This window comes from Schistocerca serialis, chromosome 4, assembly GCF_023864345.2.
Source record: "Schistocerca serialis cubense isolate TAMUIC-IGC-003099 chromosome 4, iqSchSeri2.2, whole genome shotgun sequence".
NCBI lineage: Eukaryota > Metazoa > Arthropoda > Insecta > Orthoptera > Acrididae > Schistocerca > Schistocerca serialis.
In genome coordinates, this window is record NC_064641.1 from 606,562,150 (window position 1) to 606,578,029 (window position 15,880).

Sequence of the window (15,880 nt, forward strand, 5' to 3'; positions counted from 1 at the left end):
CCGCAATATCCTTTCTTTCAGGAGTGCTAGTTCTGCAAGGTTCGCAGGAGAGCTTCTGTAAAGTTTGGAAGGTAGTAGAAGAGGTTCTGGTAGAAGTGAAGCTGTGAGGACGGGGCGTGAGTTGTGCTTGGGTAGCTCAGGTTGTTGAGCATTTGCCCGCGAAAGGCAAAGTTCCCGAGTTCGAGTCTCGGTCCGGCACACAGTTTTAATCTGTCAGAAAGTTTCATATCAGCGCACACTCCACTGCAGAGTGAAAATCTCATCCTATCACTGAACTGTTCACAGTAACGCCCTCTCTGCCCTACCTTCCTATTCATAAGGAATCCTCTTGCACCGTTTTCTGCTGCTGTTGATATTACCCTGTACTAATCTGACTAGAAATCTCTGTCTTTTCTTCACTGACTAGATTGAGCCTTTCTATTTCCCTTTTCCGATTTTCTAATTTCCCTACCACGTTCAAGCTTCTGACTTTCCACGACCCGACTCGGAGAACGTTATCCTTTCTTTGATTATTGGATCTTTTTGTCATGGTAACCTCCCCCTTGGCAGTCCCCTCCCGGAGATCCGAATGGGGGACTATTCCCAATTTTTTTTGCGAATGAAGAGATCGTCATGACACTTCTTCAATTACAACCACATGTCCTGTGGATACATGTTACGTGTCTTTAATGCAGTGGTTTACATTGCCTTCTGCATCGTCATGCCGTTGATCATTGCTGATTCTTCAGCCTTTGGGGCAGTTTCCCACCCGTAGGACAAGAGAGTGCCCTGAACCTCTGTCCACTCTGCTGCCCTCTTTGACAAGACCGTTGAAACAATGAGGGGTGACTTCTCATATCGGATGCCTTCGGCCACTAATGCTGATTATTATTCAAAATTTAAGCAGTGGCGGGATTCGAACATGGGGCCAAAGATACTACCCCTAGATACCAGTACAATCAGATAAACGCTTTGCTATTTTATTATCGCATACCACAACCACGAAGCTACTTACGTATGCGATTAGGTTAGGTTGTAGTGTTGTTCATGCGGTTAAGACATCATCCGAGGTTACCACACCACGTATGAACTCGAGGGACATGCATTGCACCCACCCACACAGGGTAATTTTGTAAAATACGAGAACATCGTAACGGACAATGCAAATCACGTGAGTCAGCACTTGAAAACTGTTTATAGAGCGAAAATTATTTACTATGATCGTAGCACAGCAAGGTAAGAAACTAAATTGCCTTCCAATGCTCTAGTTCGGGCACAAATATTCAGGGGGTGCGAAAAACTTTCTCCATCATCATCATCATCATCATCACTATACCACCACCGCTTCCACGATGTTTTACGCTTAATATGGAACTTCTCAGATTATATTACTTTATTAACTGTGTAACAGAGTATTGTTTACAGTTATCTAATCGATGATGCAAGATGTAGGTGAGACTAGGTGACACGTAATAGCTTCCATCTCTGAAATGGCCACCAAGCGTAGCATTTCCATCTAATCAGGGGCTGATCTCTCTATCTATAAGTCTCTGGACACTGAATGGAAATTTCATGGATTGTTCTGTTATCACAAGTGTCCGGCGTCCACCAAGAATCGAACAGAGTAGGTGTGAATGCAGCACACTGGTGCCGAAACCTGTTAGAGATTTCACTAAGATATTTTCACGTTTCAGTGCTGCAGATGATAGTATCCCGTTGAAGACTACGAAATCGGCTGACAGTCCGAGGCTATATCTGGCTGATCGCAATATTTCCTGGAAGTGTTCCTACACAAGAGGATGTGGCTTTCCTTGTTTCGAGATGTTAGGTCGGTGGAGAAATCTCATTTTCCGGTTCTTGGATACACGAGGCGAGCTCTTAGGCCGATGCCCAGTTCCAACACACATCCTCGCACAGTTGACGAGAGCCATGTCACTGCAGGCTTGCCACCTGTTCCTCCTGTTGTCTGTGGCAGCAGCAGTGGCACAGACTCGGGAAGAGACAATCTCTACCTCAGCCGCTACCACACCAGAGCCAACCGCTACCTTCGTATTCATCCCCACTAGATGTCGAGATGGGTACGTTATGGTAGCAGGACAGTGCCGGAGAATGTGGACGCATGGCCAGCAACGTAGCTTTTTGACAACTACAGCAGAGCCTACCCCGGCTTTCGCACCGACAACAACACCTAACCCGGAGCCTACAATATTTTATTCACGCGAGAGATGCCGTGATGGCTTCGTGCGTGTCAGAGGGCACTGCAGGAAGCTGCTAAAGGTCAGTTGTCGAGAAATAACCACCTAGAGACTAGCTGACTGTTACAAACATTGGTGTGATAATATCTAGTGGTGTTTTTCAACACTGTTACCATTAATTTCCTTTTACTTGGATGAAACCAGCTTGAGTGTCCTCGCGATATTAAATTTAAGTAAAACCCTTAGACAAAATATTAGTCATTCCCTATAGAAGGACACGCAGGCACTGTATGGGGGAGGGGGGTATATAACTAGTACCAGACTGTCATGTAATCACGACTGATGTAAATCATGTCCAGAGCAGTAAGATCACTCGATGTAAAGACTTGACAGCATGACAGAAATCAGCTACCGTGTTTGGACGTGCCCATGGTTACACCATGAATGTAGTTTTCTTATTTGTTCGTGTATAACCGCGGGCTGTGCAACATGTCAATAAAGAATTTTGTGCCACGGGTATGCAACTCGCACCCATGTAATACTGCGTAAGAACAGTGGTCGCACAAAGATCCTCATCTACAGCGACTGGAGACGAGGATGACGACTTCTGAAGGACAGTCGGTTTCAGTCCGACAGTGAATTTGGTCTATTTAAACCAGTTTCCAAGGAACACTGCGAAGGATGAAATAGATATCAAGATTCGGGTACTTCTCGGACAGCCGTTTCTAGCAGCATCACACAAAGATTTGCGTCTTCCACGGGTCAAATAACAAAGACAGTAGCCGACCGGAAGACGTGCATTGTGGTCCAAAGAATTGCCATACATCCTCTTTTCAGATATCGCGGCCCATTGAGGCATTTAACTTGCAGTTTATAGGAGGTCCCTTCAGTACGGAGGCGGTTCTATGATATTTTGGCAGTGTTTTTCGTACCATGACTTTTGCTCATTCGTTTAGGGCGCCCTGAACATGAACCATGCTGACCAAGTGTTGCCTTTTGTTTTACGTCTTCATGACGAATATTCTGTGGAAACCCCCGTTTTCCAAAATGAAAACAGCAGTATTCGCAAGGCTGTTCGATTACGTTCCTACAGCACTTCGAATCGCCGCTAAACCACCCGATGTTAATCGATTAGAAATCAGCATATCCGCAAATAGTAGCTTTACAAGCTCTAAACATCAGTGAGTCGAGCATGGGACATGAAGTAACATATGAGGTTTACTCCCATTTTTATGTAATTAGAAGGTTGTGTGAGAGCTATAATGGGCGCTATAAAAATACTTGGAGGTCACAGGTTGTGTGGGGACCACTTTCTTTAATTATGCATTTCGATTTATCTTGATGGTACAACATGTGTGCTAGCAACTGATCCCTTCTTTCATAAACAGTGGCATAAATTTGTTTCTCCTATTATAATTTATTTGACTTACCAGTTAAATCAGCAGCATTGTTCTACAGCATCACATATCAAAAGTAACTACTCTCTTTCTGTATGCGCTGCTGACAGTCCTCATTCCATTACCATACAAGGCTACAATCCAGACAAATATCCTGAGAATTACCTTCCTAAAACTTTAATTTATATTCGATGTTAACAAATTTCACTTTTCTTATGCACTCAGCATTTTCTGTTTTCCCTTCTTTTACCATCCTCCGATTTTTTCTGCCCAGAAAGGAACATCTACTACTTTTAGTGTCTCACTTCCTAAAATTCTCCTACAGTATCATCAGATTTACTTTCATTACACTCCATTACGCTTGTATTACTGTTGCTGATATTCAAATTATAATTTTTCTTTTTCTATCTGAACTTTAATTCCATTTCCAAATTTCTCCTTGGTTTCACTAATAGTTTGCCCAGCGTGCAGATTGAATAATATAGAATGTATGCTATAAACTTGTCTCAAACCCTTCTCAACAACTGCATGTTTTTCATGTCCTTCGCTCTTATAACTACAGTTCCTTTTGTATTCTTTACAATGTCCGCCTGCGATAGCTGAGTGGTCAGCGTGACGGATTGCTGTCCTACGGGCCCGGGATCGATTCCCGCCCGGCTCGGGGATTTTCTCCGCTCAGGGACTGGGTGCTGTGCTGTCTTCATCCGGCACGGAGGTCGCCCAATGTGGCGTCGAACGTAATAAGACCCGCACCAAGGAGGCCGGACCTGCCACGCAAGAGGCCTCCCGCCCAATGACGCCAAACGCTCATTTACAGTTTTTTCCATACAGTTGATATGTTTCGTATTTGTTATGTTCATAATTAATTACTTTTGGTATTTTTCTGCTTTGCTATTAGAACTCGTACTAACATTTGACATTTCAGTAAAGTTTAATTTATCCCAAGTTTTGATTATTATCTGTAACAATTTGGTATTTAATCTGTTATCAATATGTTGGAACTTCAGTACTGTTCAATTTCTTCCAATCTTTAGCTTTTTTGATTAATAGCTTGTCACCGATTTCATTATACCGAAGACAATATTTTTTCTTTCCGGTCAACAGGATAATTTACTCGTTTCTCATATTGAGAGTGACATTTCTTCTGTCATACCTACTGAGCAATAAGTATTTTATTCTGTATTTGAGTGCTCTTGTTGCATCGCTGTTCAGTTCTCTTTCTCGCTCTATTTCGATTCATGTCAGATAATGGTGAGAATCTAAGTTGACTCCTATAACCATGTACGTGTAAGTGTTTCGAATCACGCTTCATTTATCATTTCATGTGTACTTACATATACTTACTTATTTCATGTAAATTTACGTATTTCAGTTCATTGCCATAGCTTTCTCAAGATTGTAAACATGTTTTTGAAACTATAGGGAACACGCCCTGGATCAGCTGATTCACAACCCGCACCCATGTCTGAGAAGCTGTTCGAAGAGGCAGTCAACGCTACTAATGGCAGCCAGACCACTCAGCCTATAGGGAAGTCAGCGCAGCGTACAATGTGCCCAGAAGGTTCCAGGTTTAAATTTGGAATGTGTCTGACCCCTCTTTTTGTGAGGCTAGTAACACTGCCAAAACATTGTCCAGCTGGATACGTGCTAATCGAAGACTCCTGTAGGAACATCAAGGTACGATGACGTAATATTTTTAAGTACCATTTTGCAAATTACTTAAATGCTCGTACATTCTGCGTCGCCGGCGGGGGTGGCCGAGCGGTTCTAGGCGCTACAGTCTGGAACTGCGCGACCGCTACGGTCGCAGGTTCGAGTCCTGCCTCGGGCATGGTTGTGTGTGATGTCCTTAGGTTAGTTAGGTTTGAGAGTTCTAAGTTGTAGGGGACTGATGACCACTGAAGTTAAGTCCCATAGTGCTCAGAGACATTTGAACCATTTCTGTGTCCCCCGTGTGTTTCAGAAGGATTGTAAAAATACCCCCTTGAGCAGCTGCAGAAGAGACAGCTAAAGGAGAGATTATGTCAACAAAGCGAATGGGATGGTTCTGAGTGTCATGTGACTGAGATGACATCAGAATTTGTACTGGTCATAGGTGCAACTCAATAGGGGGAGTATGGCCAGACGGTCAATATAAGCTCGTTTTTTTGGAGGCCGAATCGAAAGCGCTCGAACATAGAATTCCCCATCTAAGTGCTTTTGGAAGCGCTGTATTTTTTATATACTACTGGGTCAAGAGCGTAGCCTGAGGACCACGGTTGCCAGGAAACATCCCTCTTCATTTTGGCATAGGCAGTATCGTGAATCCAGTGATACCATTCGACAGCTAGCAGGGCATCATTCAGGCAAGTGGTTCAAATTTCCCGTATGGAGCATATTTACATGGGGTGAAATGGCACCCATGAGAAGTTCGTCAATGGAGACAGAAACCTTTTTTGCAATCATATGCAGCTCCGCATAAGTGAACTGTCCTTTCAACATCATAGTACATTACCCCATCCAAGGGCATACCCAGTGAGGGACAGAAATCCAGCTACCTCTTTTTCTAGAAAAAAATTTCATCCCAAACTGAATTCGGATAAACCTCATCATACAGACATACGAGTATGTATCTGTTCAGTGCTAGTGTGGAGAAAGAAAAAGTAGTAGGGGGAAGACTGAAACATATTTCTCGTAAAATCTTAAGATTGCTTATACGTTCACTTCTGTACTCTTTACAACTGAGAATGAAAGATAGTTTTAGGTTATAAAAGCTTCCAGTAGAGATTTATGTTCCATTCGCTATGGTAAAGACCAGTGGTAAAACTACTAAAATGTGAATATTAAATATATTCGTATGTAGCTTGTTGTCATTTGCCTGACAGCAAATTAGTTTTGCAAATCGAACACACACATACGTTATTAATGTTGGGTAGGTAATATACTGCCAGAAAAAAAGCACCTGGAAAGACGATGCCGATTTGGTTCCCACGGTAGCATATGCCACTCAAGGTATAATAGATGTACTGACAAAGGTTTCAACGTTGTTCACCAACAGATAGCGTAGACGCGTAGCTCCCAGAGCCACAAGTCTCAGTATCGTGCAGACATGTGAAGCAAGCGGCCAACCATGCCACGGAGATGCCCACATACTCCCTACCGCCAACTGAGCAAGTTTGAGAAGGGTCAAATTGTGGCCCTCCGAGTGGCGGAGTGGTCATTTCGGAGAAATTCCACACGCGTTGGACCTGCTGCGTCAGCTGTGCAACGACGCTCGTATCAGTGATCTTGTGAACAGTCTCACAACCGTAGTCGAGGTTCTTAAAATCCACGCAGCACAGATGCCCGCCAGAGTCTTCGTATTGTAAGGGCATCAGTGGCAGATCGTACGGCTATTATAGCATAGATAATGGGGGCAGTGAGCTCAGACGTGTCAACACGAAGTTTTGCGAACCGGTTATTAGCAGGGGGACTCTGGGCCGTACACCTCTCGCCCGCCTTCCTCTCATGCCATAGAATCGATGTGTACGGCTCGATTGGGGCTGTCAGAGCATCCACGGAATGGCGCGCCGTGGTCTTCAGCAATGAAAGCAGATTCTGCCTTCATGCAGGTGATGGTCGTTTGCGCGTACGACGTAGACCTCGTGAGGGCTGTCTCACAGAGCGCATTCGTCCAAGACGCATTGCCCCCCCCCCGCCCCCCCCCCCTCCTCAACAGTCGCTTGAGTCTATTATCACATTTCAAGAAGTTTGTGACTGAAACGATTTTTCTTCCATGTAAGAGGTAATACTATTAGATGGGTATTTTCCAACCATTTCAGAGTCGCCATTTTAAAAGATGTGAAATGCAAACTGGTCGACACATTAACATCGATGTAAGAGAGAACATTTCCGAAAACCTGGATGCACTTTTTTCTTTTTTGAAAAAAAAAAAAGAGAAAAGGAAAGGAAATCAGGTTCAGAAATATTATGCTGTTCATCGGTGATCGGGAAGCCATATTGGACGTTGCAAGATCGTCTTCATAGACCGAACTTAGTAAACTGGTGTAAAATATTGTTTCTCGCATGTTGTATGAACATAAAAAGCCAGTTCCGCGTCACTGTGGATATTTGCTGCGATTATGTTGCAACTCGTGTTTTAGGTTGGTAGGCAGTGTCCGTTTTCTTCTCCACGAAGTGGAACGACGCCGGAAAGGGTGTCGTATCGCTATTAGAAAGGCAGTGATAAAGGTTTCTGGAAAGTGCTCGTCAGTTATTGCCCTCCCTTTATTTTATTGCATATTCTGATACTACGTAAACACATATGCACAGTTTACCAAGCCCTTATTTCCTATTCGTGTAGATGGTGCTGCAATCGACAAATACCCCATGCTCCTATTTTTTAAGTTAATAATGGACGCATTGGACCTTGCATTTCATTTTCAGTTAAAAGTAAACCTTCGTGTTCTAACAGTTGATATTTATGTTCGAAATTTACTTTAATGTTGAAAATTTGATTGTACCGTGCAATATGGTCACCTGTTTCAGTGTCTGGTTAGAAACTACATTTAGCATGATCCGGGAACGACGACGTGAACTTAATAATTTACTGTTCCCGTCTGGACTCTTGACTTCGGTTAGTCCTCTTGCCTGTCGCTGTTGGGGTACATGGGTTCAGTAAGTCCCCTTGCCTCTCACCGTTGGAATGTCTGTTTCCGGTGAATATGCTCGGCAGGTGCTCCTGTCACTATCACGTCATCGGCATTTCACCTTATTACAACGGTCCTGGTTCGTATTCCGCCGGTTGTTGCGTAGCGGGTAGCACAGCAGTTAGGGCGGCTGGATGGAATCACTCACCGAACTGATGCACCCTGGTGACGGGGTTAGAGGGCTGTCATTGAAATGAGGCACGCGACGGTTTGGGAACTCTCCACAGTCAAAATCCCATAGGGCAGAAAACTACGTTACCATACTGTAGTTTATTTGCCAGAAATTTCAATGGCTGACCACATTATTTATACTGCATCACCAGCTTTACGGCGCGCAAGTAACGTTTGATTATCAGTATCAACTGCTAAAACTCAAAGTTTTACATTTACATTGTAAATGATACGTTGAATCAATTGTGTAGGTTCCGAATTGGGAAAACAGGCATAATCGATGTCTATCGATTTCTATTGTATCTTCCACCAAAGGGAAAAAAATGGTTTGGCAACCCGTGCATATTTTTAGGCTTAGAATCGAAACAGGCAGTAACAGGAGGGGGGAGTTCCCAGCTGAAAATACAAAGTTGACCCCGCCCACTCAGGAGCGGTGGTTGGGGGGTGGCCAGTAGTAGCACAGTCAGACGTCCACTTCATTACTATTAACTTATTAAACTAGAATATCTTTTTCGTACGAGGCATCATCTTCGATATATTTAGTTGTGTCAAGTTGAAACAAATAGTCTGTGTAGTCGCTCCATTCACCTATCAAAGTTGATTTTCAGTACTGTAAAAATGATAAGAAATACAACCCTGTAAATGTTTTCTTTCGAAATTATGCACCCACGAATGTTGGGAGCCTTCTATTTATAACGACAAGCCAAAGCGTGGCTTTAAGCTCTAACATCTTGAATAATTATCCAGGCATGGTTGTTGCAGTGCCCATTCTGAGTAGGTACGCGTGGCGCAGTGGAGCAGTAAAATGGAATTACGTCGCAGTTTTGGGTTACAGAGACCTAATCCACCATTGCGTAGGAAAAGGGCAATTACAATGAAGGAAAACTTGAAACTGTGGTCTCTTTATTTTTTCCGGCCCGCGTCCTTAAAAATGATTACAGTAAAGCGATGTAGCTAAGGCCGAACATTATTTATTACTTTGCTACAGTCCTTATTGCTAGCGGTTCTCGTTAGTCTACGTCCATGGTTTCGTCGTAATGAAAATTCTTTCCAAGACGCAAGCGGAAAGTTAGGTGGATTAGCCAAGATAATGTGGTTGTAACAGGGCATTACTAACACAACAGTCATACTAACTACAAAAATATGTTTGTGTAATATGACTTTTTTACTTACTAGAAACGAAATACACACATCAGAAAAGGTTTTGCATCACCCCGGTTACGAGAGTTTCGGAACCTGTACAGAAAATTGGAAAAGAGATCAACATAAACATAATTTCCGCCTTTCTACTGCTCATGAAATCCACATATTGCATGTTTTACTACCATACAGCGAGAATTTCAGAGGTGGTTGTCCGGATTGCTGTACACACCGGTACCTATAATACCCAGTAGCACGTCCTCTTGCATCGATGCATGCCTGTATTCGTCGTGGCATACTATCAACCAGTTCATCAGGGCACTGTTGGTCTAGATTGTCCCACTCCTACGGCGCCTCCTATGACCACCAGCGGCGTACGTGTGCCACGTAATGCCCCCTTAAAACAGCAGGGAACCTCCACCTTGCTGCACTCGCTGAACAGTGTGTCTAAGGCGTTCAGACTGACCGGGATGCCTCCAAACACGTCTCCGACAATTGTCTGGTTGAAGGCATATGCGACACTAATCGGTGAAGAGAAATTGACGCCAATCCTGTGCGGTCCATTCTGCATGTTGTTGGGCCTATCTGTATCGCGCTGCATGGTTCGTGGTTGCAAAGATTGACCTCGCCATGGACGTCGGGAGTGAAGTTGCGCATCATGCAGCCTATTGCGCACAGATTAAGTCGTAACACGACGACCTATGGCTACCGAAAAGCATTGTTCAACATGGTGGCGTTGCTGTCAGGGTTCCTCCGAGCCATGAACCCGTAGGTAGCGGTCATTCACTGCAGTAGCGGCCTGAGCGAGTCATCTCATCGACAGTTCCTGTCTCTCCGTTATGTCCTCCATGTCCGAACTACATCGCTTTGGTTCACTCCGAGACGATTGAATACTTCCCTTGTTGAGAGCCCTTCCTGGCACAATGTAACAACACAGAGGCGATCGAATCGCGGTATTGACCGTCTGAACTACAGACAACACGAGCCGTGTACCTCCTTCCTGGTGGAGTGACTGGAACTGATCGGCTGTCGGACCCCCTTAGTGTAATAGGCGCTGTTCATGCGTGCTTGTTTACATCCTTGGGCGGGTTTAGTGATATCTGTAAACAGTCAAAGGTACTGTGTCTGTGATAAAATACCCACAGTCATCGTCTATCTTCAGTAGTTCCGGGACCCGGGGTGACGCGAAACTTTCTTGTGTATTTGCCATCAGGTTCCGAACTGTCACGAGAAGCAGAACGCTCTTATGTACTTAATCGTGAAGCTGCCATCTTCCTGCAGTTTTTAATCTTTTACTGACAGAAAAAAAAGTTGTTCACAGCAAGAAGTTGACCCGAACATAAATGATGTCGACCGCATGTATGGGGAGCTTGGGAGTTTTTTATATGTGTACATTACATAACTATCGAACAAGCATGCTGATGTAAACCTGTGCCTTATCACAGATCGCATATTTGTATATTATTAACTTCCTATTACATTTCCAAAAATACAGCATGAAGTGCAACTGAAACCGTGTGCTAAATAATTGCAGTTCATTATCTATTCTATTGAAGTCGTGAAATCTTGCGCCGGCCGGGGTGGCCGAGCGGTTCTAGGCGCTGCAGTCTGGAACTGCGCGACCACTACGGTCGCAGGTTCGAATCCTACCTCGGGCATGGGTGTGTTTGATGTCCTTAGGTTAGTTAGGTTTAAGTAGTTCTAAGTCCTAGGGGACTGATGACCTCAGAAGTTAAGTCCCATAGTCCTCAGAGCCATTTGAACCACTTGAAATCTCGCCACGAAACTCTGATGAAGTTGAACGATGTCCACAGTCGTTACATCGTTACCTAGAAATATGTGCTGTTATACTCATGAACATGGCGATTTCCTTCGAATGACAAAGAATACGCAGAGCCACTCGTAGTGACGCGCGATGGTGAGGTATGTCACTGAATACTGGTTCTGTTAACCGACAGCCTTTAAGACAAAATTCATAAAAGGCCACATGACCTTCACGGAATTCCAGGCTCCAAATATTTTACACAAAGGGCTTCCTTCTGGCTGCAACCTGGCACGTCGTTCCCAAATTTAATCTTGAGTTTGTGCCCACATGATACACAATACCCTGCTGAGTCGCAGCTAACTACGGTGCACCGTCTGTCGCCACACGAAGAAGCCGTTCACAAAACAAACACTGTGATTGTCTAGTTTTTAGGAAGCACATATAGAAGTTCCTGGAAAATTTGCACTTCCAAATCAATACCTGGCATAAATATTGAAAAATGTTCACAGTCTGTTACACCTGTAGTTTTGCCAATTTCTAGTCAGTAAATAACATACACTTAGGTGACAAAAGTCATGGGATAGACACTCATTTCGTTTCGGACCTCCTCTTGCCCTGCTTAGGACAGCAACCATGGAATCAGTAAGTCGTTGAAAGAAACCTGCAGAAACATTGAGCCACGCTGCCTCTACAGCCGTCTGTAGTTATGAAAGCGTTGCTGGTGCAGCATTTTCACCACGAACTAACCTCACGATTATGTCCCATAAATGTTCGATGTTATTCATGTCGGGCGATACGAGTGGCACTGTCATCCATAAAAATTCCAACTTACTTTGGGAACACGAAGTCCATGAACGGCTCCAAGTAGCAGAAAATAACGATTTCCTGTTAGTAATCAGCTCAGCTGGACCAGAGGACACAGTTCATCCCATGCAAATACAGCCCACATCATTTTATGGAGCCACCACCAGATTGCTCAGTACCATGTTCACAAATTGGATTTATAAATTCGTGGGGTCTGCCCCATTCTCGAGCGCTACCGTCAGCTCTTACCAAATGAAATCGGTAGTGGTCTAACCATGCCACGGATTTCCATTCATCCAGGGTCCAACCATTACGGTCACGCGCCCAAGAGAGGCGCTGCAGGTGATGTGGTGTTGTTTGTTACCAATAGCACTCGCGTCCGTAGTCTGCTGCCACAGCCCATAAACGCCAAATTCTGCCGCACTGTCCTGGCGGAAACGTTCGTCGTACTTCCCACATAGATATCTGGGTTATTTCACGCGATGCTGTTTATCTGGCAGCACTGACAACTATACCCAAACGCCGGCTACTCTCAGGTGTTAAGCAAAGGTCGTTGGCTATTGCATTGTCTATGGTAGTGCCTGAAATTTGGAATTCTCGGCGCACTCTTGACACTTGGTATCTCTGAATATTTAATTCCTTAACGGTTTCCGAAATGGAATGTCCTATGCGTCTAGATCCAACTACCACTCCGCGTTCAGAGTCTGTTAATTCCAATCGTGCTGCCGCAATCAGGTCGGTAATCTGCCCTTTTGTGCCTTGTTTATGCTATACTATCGCTATCTTTACATGTGCGTATCGCTATCCCATGGCTTTGTCACCTCAGTGTACACTGATCAGCCAAAATATTACGTCATCCCATCGCGAAATCACTGCCGCCTGGCCGCATTGCGAGCATGAGATGCGGTAAGGGAAGTACATACATAAGTGGAGCAGAGACAAGCAGGGAAGTACTGTAGTGACGATAGAAGGAAATCCACTGCCAAATGCCACTAAGACAGAGGACATACTGTTTTGGACAGCATAATAAACAAATGAAATCACAACGGTAGATGCATCTACTACCAAAAGCCTCCACCATTTACTCACTACTGCTATAGTCAACAGCACCAAGCTACCTCCTTAGAATAGACAATGCTGCGTGTTCCAGTTGCAAAACATTTCTGCCCATCGTTTCATTGGTCTTCCAGTATATTTTCTTACCTTATGCCAATAGAACAACACCCTTCCTCGGATCGTCTCCTTTGGTATTCTGTAATCATTTGTATAGTGTACAATTTTTTTTGCCAGAAGAATTTGTTCTTAGTTCTTATTTTGTTTTCCAGTGGCAGTTCTGCATGGAAGGATAACACTCTTATACTGCTCTTATGAATCTCATTTCGGCAGCCTATATTTTCTTTTCAACAGCTTTTGTCAACGTTCATGTTTCAAATCCGTAGTGAAAAGCAGGCGCAGACATTACTTTGTAGAAATTCATTCGCTTTCCTTTGCTAGATTTAGTTTCCAGGCTTCTATTTACTGCACCGTATATTTGGCGGAACATTGGTAATTTGTTTTTAAACTCTATTTCACATTCATAATTTATGTACGTTCCGTAGTAATTAAAACTCGTTACTTCTTCTAACATAATATGACTGATTACAAGTTTGGTTCCAACGGTATATTTAGCTTTGAAGGCCATTGTCTCTGTATTATTCGTGAAAATTATAAAATTATAAATCTCACACAGCTTTTGTAACACATAGACTGCTCTTTGCGGCTCTTCTACAGTTTTACTTATAATAATCTGATCATCAGCAAATATAATCGTATTAAGAATAAAATTTGGTGCGATGAAATGACGTCGCTAATTTTATACATTCACCCTCTAATCAGATCGTCTATATAAAGTATAAACAGAACTGGAGACAAGCTACAACCCTGCCTTATACCTTGGTTCACATGTATCCATTTTGCTATATATTACTTTCATTCGTGTATCTTTATATACATACCTTTTAGTGCTTAGTTAGTTAGTTTGTTTTGTTTTAGGGCGCAAAAAACAACTGAGGTCATACGAGCCCATTTTAGTGTTTTAATTTGGTGATTCAGATACTCTTTTTGAGTCATGGTTTCCCTTAAATTTTTCCTACTTGCTCCGTCAAGTGTGTTTGCATGATCAAAGAAAGCGATATGAGCTTCACGGTTATATACCCTCCTTTTTCTGTTATCTGTTTAACTGTGAAAGTAGCATTTGTACAGAATCGCATCTTTCTAAACCGTTTTGTTCTCCTAGTAATAAAACGCCTGCAATGGCTCATACTCTTTTACATAAGATTCTTGCATGTATTTTATGTCCTGTACCCAAAACACTTATTCTCCCATAATCTTCATACATGTTTATATCCCCTTTTTATATACTGACTAACTTGGCCATGTGACCTGGATCTTGGAATTTGATATCAATTGTAATATATATTAATTAGATTGAGAAATATCTGATTTAGTATTTGGATCCCATTTCTCCATAACCCTGCATTTATTCCATGTTCCAGTCCCTCAGTTTTAGTGTTATTTATAATTTTTGAAAGATAATAAGAGTTATATTTCCATTAGTAGGTTCATCATTTTCTTCTTTTCTTTCAGGGAGTTAGTGTACCACGAATTTCTATAACTTTACATCAGCTGTTCCTCTTCAATACATTTATATTTGCTGTATCTCTTTCGTCACTGTCTAGATACGTAAGCTCTTCATAGGCCATCGTTTGTCTCCAATGTATATCAGCTTCATAGGTGCTTAGAAAATTGTCCCAAGACTCTTGGTGAGCTTACCTCACAGTATTTTTCGATTCGTTTCGTTTTTTCTCTCTTGCTTCATTCGTTTGCTGTCGTAACGCTTGTAGGTGAGCTCCTTTCTTTTCTCTTACTGTGTTTACAATTTCTTCATGCCATATCGTTAACCACTTTTTTCTCAGGGTACTTTCTTTCTTTACCTACCATTTTCTTAGCTACTGTTGTCACAGCTTGTATTATATGATTCAGTCCCTCATATTTTGGCTACTTTATTGTTTTTGTAGGTAAGCAGACAACCTTCATTGCTATAAAGCTCTTTCACGCATATCATTCTCTTCCACCTTGATAGGAGAGGTATTTTTGATATCAGCAAATAATGATTTCTTGATATATCACTTCACCGAAAGACTCTCACATCTTGTACTTGTGATGACCTTTTTTTATTCATAAGAAGAGAAATTTGTTAACATCAAGTATAGATTTCAGTGTCAGGAAGTCGTTTCTGAAAGTATTTGTATGGAGTGTAACCATGTATGGAAGTGAAGAGAATAAAAGCTTTTGAAATGTGGTGCTACAGAAGAATGCTGAAGATTAGATGGATAGATCACATAACTAATGAGGAGGTACTGAATAGAATTGGGGAGAAGAGGAATTTGTGGCACAATTTGAAGAAGGGATTGGTTGGTAGGACATGTTCTGAGGCATCAAGGGATCACCAATTTAGTATTGGAGGGCAGCGTGGAGGGTAAAAATCGTAGAGGGAGACCAAGAGATGAATACACTAAGCAGATTCAGAAGGATGTAGGCTGCAGTACGTACTGGGAGATGAAGAAGCTTGCACAGGATAGAGTAGCATGGAGAGCTGAATCAAATCAGTCTCAGGACTGAAGACCACAACAACAACAACAAGGGCATAGTCATTAGGGATTTATCTCGCCTTCCATACCAAGTAAGTTTATGGATGTCTTTTTTCTTTCACAGATAGTACGC

General features: G+C 42.9%; 1 protein-coding gene across 1 annotated transcript in view; it reads left to right on the forward strand.

Moving 5' to 3' along the window:
* The first annotated feature begins 1,852 nt into the window (after positions 1-1,852).
* Positions 1,853-15,880, forward strand: part of LOC126475412 (uncharacterized) — a 34,350-nt gene continuing 20,322 nt past the window's right edge. Inside the window, exons 1-2 of the mRNA XM_050103254.1 lie at positions 1,853-2,256; positions 4,994-5,248. Of these exons, the coding sequence (XP_049959211.1) occupies positions 1,909-2,256; positions 4,994-5,248 (603 nt within the window). The 5' untranslated portion in view covers positions 1,853-1,908. The remainder of the gene's footprint in view (positions 2,257-4,993; positions 5,249-15,880) is intronic.